The sequence below is a fragment of the Nestor notabilis genome, unplaced genomic scaffold (assembly GCF_000696875.1).
Source record: "Nestor notabilis isolate BGI_N333 unplaced genomic scaffold, ASM69687v1 Scaffold8607, whole genome shotgun sequence".
In the NCBI taxonomy this organism is placed as follows: domain Eukaryota; kingdom Metazoa; phylum Chordata; class Aves; order Psittaciformes; family Psittacidae; genus Nestor; species Nestor notabilis.
This window is the reverse complement of record NW_009937755.1, coordinates 1-6,546: the sequence shown is the minus strand read 5'-3', so window position 1 is coordinate 6,546 and position 6,546 is coordinate 1. Positions and strand designations below refer to the sequence as shown.

General features: G+C 37.5%; 1 protein-coding gene across 1 annotated transcript; it reads right to left on the bottom strand.

The window, feature by feature from the left end:
- Positions 1-1,791: 1,791 nt before the first annotated feature.
- On the bottom strand, positions 1,792-6,072 carry TRAPPC2 (trafficking protein particle complex 2). The gene is made up of 4 exons (XM_010018988.1): positions 5,968-6,072; positions 3,676-3,820; positions 2,807-2,892; positions 1,792-2,114 (listed from the first exon to the last, which is right to left on the bottom strand). Exons 1-4 carry the CDS (start codon positions 6,058-6,060, stop codon positions 2,016-2,018), a joined length of 423 nt encoding a protein of 140 aa, XP_010017290.1. The 5' UTR covers positions 6,061-6,072; the 3' UTR covers positions 1,792-2,015.
- Between the last annotated feature and the right edge of the window lie 474 nt (positions 6,073-6,546).

Genomic DNA, 6,546 nt, shown 5'->3' with positions numbered 1-6,546 from the left:
AATTCTGTTACGAGACAATGTTCTTCAACACAAACTTTATAATGATTGATGTAATGAGTTCAGACAGAATTCTCCCTTTCCTGTGGCCAGTAACAGTCTGTTTTCATAAAGCCTAGAAGGACCTTTGAGACTGTGTTTTCCATTTACAAGTCCTATATACAGAAGAAAAGAGGTAAAAATGCCTTCAGAGATCAGGTAAGAGAGAAAATGCTGTTATTTTACGTAACTTTCTACTGTGTGATAGCAGAAAAGAATACAATTATTGACTCCCTATACTTTCCAAAACTGGTGGAAACTTACAGCACTAATCCTTCATCTCTGCCAAAACTCTTCTTACTGCCACATATGATTATTTAACATAAGCATTTCCTCACTGAATCTTAAGTGTTGGTATTTTGCCAACCATCATGCTACTGGGGAGGAGGCAGAAAACAGTGTAACGGCTCCAGCTTTATGGTTCCTTATCGCACAAATGAGAACACTTCAATTGTGTTTCTATGGTTTTCATGTCTATAGCAAAAAAACCCAAACCAGTTGGTTTATACAGGATTCCATGACATTATTAAAATGTCAATATATTTTTGTACAATGCACTTTTTATGAAATAATACTGTAAAGACAAGTATTGCCATCTTCACTTGCCTTCCCACCAATAAGGTAGCATTACCACGATCGTTTAGTTTTCTCTTAGATCATTTCAAGTACACCCAACAGGCATCCATTCTGCATCATTCCATGTTTTATTTAAGGTATTTTGCATCTTTGTAATGTGTTCTTTTTCTTGTATAGTATTTTACAGTGACAGTGTAGCAGTAAGCATAAATTACAAAGAAATAATGACTGGCTGTATATTTAAAGCACATACATATGTGGTCCCTTTACACAGACTATGCAAAATGTAATTCTTAGAACAGCATGCCACTTCCTTTGAGAATTCTCGGACATTTCAAGAAGTCCAAGAAGATAGCTTACACAGATTCACTACAAAAGAAAACAGGCTACTTAAAAGATTGTGAAACCAATCAAAATATTAGGTACATATATGCCAAACAGCCCATTCAAAAATTACTGTTTTGGAATGATGGTGAGTTTTGCAGACGAGTCCCTAGCCACATTTTACAGTGGAACAGTAGCCAGACAGGCCAAATAATGCCTTTCTGAAATGTCAAATAAGCAAATAAAGATTTATAGTTCAAAGATCCTACTCTTAATATATTTTCTTTTCAGCACTTGCAGAGAAAATGGAAAGATGTGGGTTTGAACATACAAGTGTAGTTTTTTTCCATATGTGAATTAGGATTAAAGTCAGGCCAGACATAGGTGTTCTGGGCTACTTCAGTCATTTCCCTTGATGCAACACTGCAGCTAAACATGTATCGCACTAAACATCTCGTAAGTTTGAAGCTTTAAATTTTAAGCTCTAAAACATTAAGTTTTTTCCCAAATTGAAATATTGAAGACAGAGCTTTGCTGATACACCCTCTTTATTAAACACTTTATAATACCTACATTACATTACAATATAAATATAGACCTAATTTAATACCACAAAGAGTAAGGTTAGTCTGTTAAGTCTGCACAGCATGTTCTCTAGCAAAGGTCTGTAAGTAGAAAAGTGTATAACAAAATTAACCCCTTAGGCCAAACAGTCAAGAATTCCCTTTTACTATTTATTTATATCAAATTGCATGACTTGAGATGTTTTTTGTGTTTAGAGCTGATTTCCTCCCACCGCATATGAGAAGCTTACATTTTGCATATGCACTGGCACCCAAGTCTCAGGTTGTATCTATTTCATAGCACATAAAAGGAAACTTCTTAAGTTACATGTATTAACAAGAGAAGCTTGGCTGTTCTGATCTCTACTGGCAACAGCAACAAAAAAGCTTCTTCAGCATCCAGTTTGTCAGTCTTCAGAAGATGAATATCAGACATGCTGAGAAATAACCACAAGAACTACAGTTCAAATAATCAGGGAAGTATGGAAAAAGCACTCACTCAGGAAATTTGTTTATTCAGCTTAACAGATGTTTCTTCCCAAGGAACTGTACTTTCCTTTCAAAGGCACTGGATCGAATAGGAGAATTAAGTTCATAAAATGGATTCATTGCAAACTGAGGAAAAAAGAAAAAGTCATCAATAAGCACAATGCCCAGCACTAGCAAATGTTACTTCAGATGACAACTACTATTATCTTTCAGCCTGTTTAGTGCCACTTAAGAGCAGGGAGCTCCTGAACAGTTGCTTGCTTTCCAGGCCCTTGCATTCTCCCTGTGTACGTGCACGGCCATCCCTTATAGCAGCTCCTCAGAGCAAACCCATCATGATTCTGGTGGAAATTTCTGGTTTGGAAATAAGCATCAGTAGAGTGCCCGAAGGAGGCCAAGATGGCAAGTCTTCCAATGGGTGCTTATGATTGCCCCATCTAGTGGAAGTACCTCCAGGCGGTGAGAACACAGGCCACTTGTTCTGAGAGCAAACACTTTGACCCAGCTTCTGTACAACAGCCCTTGTTTTCCTTATTCCCATTAATGACACGATACTGCCCTAAAAATCACTGGACTAACATGAAGAATAAATCCTGAAGGAGCACAATTTATAACAATTCAGAAAAATCTGTTCTGTATAATGTAAAATACAGCCTTTATGTCTTACATTATCAACTCAGGCTCACGTGGACTTCACGGGTGCTTCTCCACTTACATGGGCCCCCATGAGAAAACATGCTAATACAGGCGTGCCTGAGCATCTACAGCAGAACACACCTAGAAATATTGCAGTGAGACCATAGGAAGTGGGTTCTTACCTTTATATATAAGTCATATACATCATTAAAGAAGTTCTTAATTCCGTCTTCTTGCCTTACATCATGAAGCATTATAAATCTCATATGTAAAGCAATTAAGAAAAATTTATCTTTCACAAAGTAGAGAGACATTTAACATATCCTGAGATAAACATTAACACCTAATTCTGCATACAGTTAAAATGTTTAGCTGTACATGAAATAGCAGTGACTCTAAAGCAGGAAGCATTTTAAAGTAGTAACTGAAGCAGTGAAATTTAGAAAGCATTTCCTTTCTGTTTAGAAACTCCCCATGTGAAAATAATCACCTCTAGTCAAGATTATTCTTTTTAAAGCTACACAATTCTGAATCTGGATGACACTCTCAGCAGCTTTGCCATATACCCCTGAAGTTAAAAATAACATTCAGTGTTACTCGCCATGCATAACAAATGTTTCACAACAAACACTTTTAGGATGACTTGCACATGAGATCAAGCCTTGACACTGCATTGTCAAGATGGGTGTGATGGACACCAAGCATGTTTATCCCTCTTTCTCCTGTCTAGCACTATTCAAGGGTTGGGAACAGAGAATCATGTAAGCTTGCTTGAACTCATACCTCTTTCCTCTGTTCCAGGTGAGCTCCACATTTCATTAGGCTATTTCAGCTCTTTCAAAAGGAAAAATCCATCGTTCCAGCTGGTCCCAGTTTTAAACACCTGATGTGCCTCCCAACTTAATTTACCCTGAAGCTGGTGACTCACTCTAACTGTAACAGTGATGAGCAGCCAGAGAAATCTATTCCAAACTCATTTTATCTAACTTGTCCCTTTCTGGCAAAAGGATTTGCCTATATAAATATACGGAAAGAGAAGAGGAAAGGATATGTCCAGCTGTGACAAAAGCCGAAACAAACCATTCATTAAACTTGTCCACAGTCTTCAGGTACATGTTGTTAGAAAGCCACATGTTCTCATCTACTAGGTCAAGAGCAGCATGGGCAATAAACTGGTTGAGATGGCGATGATCATCCTAATGTATTTCCAGAAGACAGAGGATTAGTAATTCAGTGAAAGGAGTGAAATATAAACAATAGTTCGCCCAAGTTGCTAAACAACTAGTTATACACACACCCTTTTTTTCTGTTACATATATGCCATCCTGTAAATGAAACTAGTACCTATTGTCACGATACTTAGTTTCACGAGAGAAAAAAGGTCATAATAACAAGGTCATCATAAAACCAGCCATGAGCGTAGTAAAACCAGTAAAGCCTATATTTATGCTTCAAGAATGAATTCAAGCATGAATTCTTTTGTTTACCAATGGGTAATCTCTCACCGCAAACTTATTCCACAACAGAGGCCCTCATAAAAGTCATCTTCTCTGCTTTCCAGACACCTGGTTTTGTGAAATTTACAGCAATTTAGTATGTTTTGGACCATAAGATCTCTGTCAAATTTGGCAGAAGTTGAGCAATACAATGTTACAATGCTAAAATGTGTAAATGTTAAAATGTAAAACATTGTAAAACATTGTGTGTTAAAACATCGTAAAATATTACAATGTGTAAAAGTTGGAAGAGAGATGGGGAAAGCAAAGCAATACAGAGGACAGATACACTGATAAAATCATCACCTAAAGATTCTGGATTTTAAGGTTATTTGCCTAGAAACATAGGATTGTTTTGTTCTTTTGGGATTTTTCTTTTTCCTAAGAGCTAGCACAGAAAAGCATCCTGCAACTTGTATTAAATGTATGCTTGCAGATGTAAATTGCACCTTTTCCTATAACAAACATGAATGGCCTTCATAAGACTGATCACAGTGTTTGGCACCAACACTGCAAGAGTTGTGTGGGCAAAGAGCTGTTTACTTTGCGCATGAACTACAACACCAGAGGACACCTGTGAAGAAGAGATGTGGGACTAAACCATACTGTAAGCTTGTATTAGACTGGAAACATAAGTGGTCTTGCACTGTTTCTCATAATACGGGGATACTATTAATGCCACTCTCACACCTCTCAGTGCACTATGTTTCCCCCAAATCAAGTTTGACTCAGGGCATTAATAGCTTTGTAAGTTCCATTAAACCATACCAAGGAAGACACTAGTGAAGTTTAAGGGACAAAAGCTCATGCTGATTTACCATGTACATTATGCAAACCACTCACTTCATCTGAAGTCTATCACTAAGTGTATCTGAACTTAATTCACTCTTTAACCGCATATCTCAGAAACAGAAGTGGCAATTGCCAAAACATGAACGTCTAATAGTTCTCCTTCACTGTACATTAACTTTAGATTCTCTCTTAGGAGATTCTCTCTTTAGTACTTCGACCTCAGTCAGACAAGAAGCTTACCCAAGGCAAGCTATTTCCAATAGCAGAATGCAGAAAGTGAATTTTTACACCGACACATCTGCACACTAACTGATTCTGGTCTAACCAGCCTTATTTACAATCTTTCATGGGACACTAGTGCGAAATACAGGTAACACCATGCTGTTCAAATCAGTGACAGCACAGACTTCAATTTTTGGACAAGCTCACAGATCCATGGATTTTTATTCTACAACCTATTTTTTCTTTGATGTAATACCAGATTTGTTCTTTTTCCACTGGAAACACTACTTACACAATTGTCTTATATTTCTCACATTTAAAACTTGTATTTATCAATAAAAGCTTTAAACCTTTCTTACTTAAAATCAAGTATGACTAATGAGGATGATTAAAAAATAAGACGGTTTATAGCATAAGAAGTAAAGGACTAAATAGAGCTTTCAAATGTACGTTCTTCACTTTACCTTATAACTATATACAGAGGCCTTAGAGAATGACACAAGCGTTAAATAACAAACAGCTACTATAAAAGCTCTACACCCTAAGAGCAATGACTAAGCATAATTAGCACATATATTCCTCACAATACAGCACCAAATATTTAAGGAAATCATGTTTTATGAAGAACTAATATGATCTGACAAAGAACTTTCAAGACACTCCAGAATGCCAGAGTTCTACTCCCCATGACAAAGTTTCTGTAAAAAAGCAGAAAACAGTAGACACTAATAATACTTTGAACAAAATGCTGGTCATGCTTCTAACACAGCGTAAAATTACAAAAGAAAATGCATCATAATTACATCATAGGAGTATCATGAGAAAAACCACACCTTCGACTCCACTTTTCCAGGAGGCAGAAATTCCATTTCAAATATGGGATTATCATGATGGCCAACTATCACAAAGTAGAAACTTCCAGACATTCTCCAAAGTAATGCTCCTTACAAGAAAAAGACAGACATGCTGATGAGTCTACAGACAAACTCTTAATCCACATGACAGTGCTCCTAAAAATCAGCCAACATGCTTTCTATTCATAATTACCACAGGCTAAAGAGAGATAAACATTTTCCTAGGTATGCACATTTATACTCAAATAGGGGGAAAAACATCCTTATGAAGTGAAACATCTCCCGGAAACAAATCTAAGTTACTACTGCCTAAAAATACTTACTCTACAACTCACTGATCTATCCCCTGACATCCCTCCCCACGACTTGGACAGCAACGATCCCGCGAAGTAACGGGATGCACTTGCCCCTGAAGACTCTCCTCACCCGTCTCTCCCCAGGGGCCCTACAAACAGGCGGTAGAAAGGGGAAGGGTGGTAGATGGTGGAGTCCCACAACCCTGCTCCATGGAAGCACAGAATGGTTTTGGCTGGAAGGGACCTCAAAGCTCATCCAGTT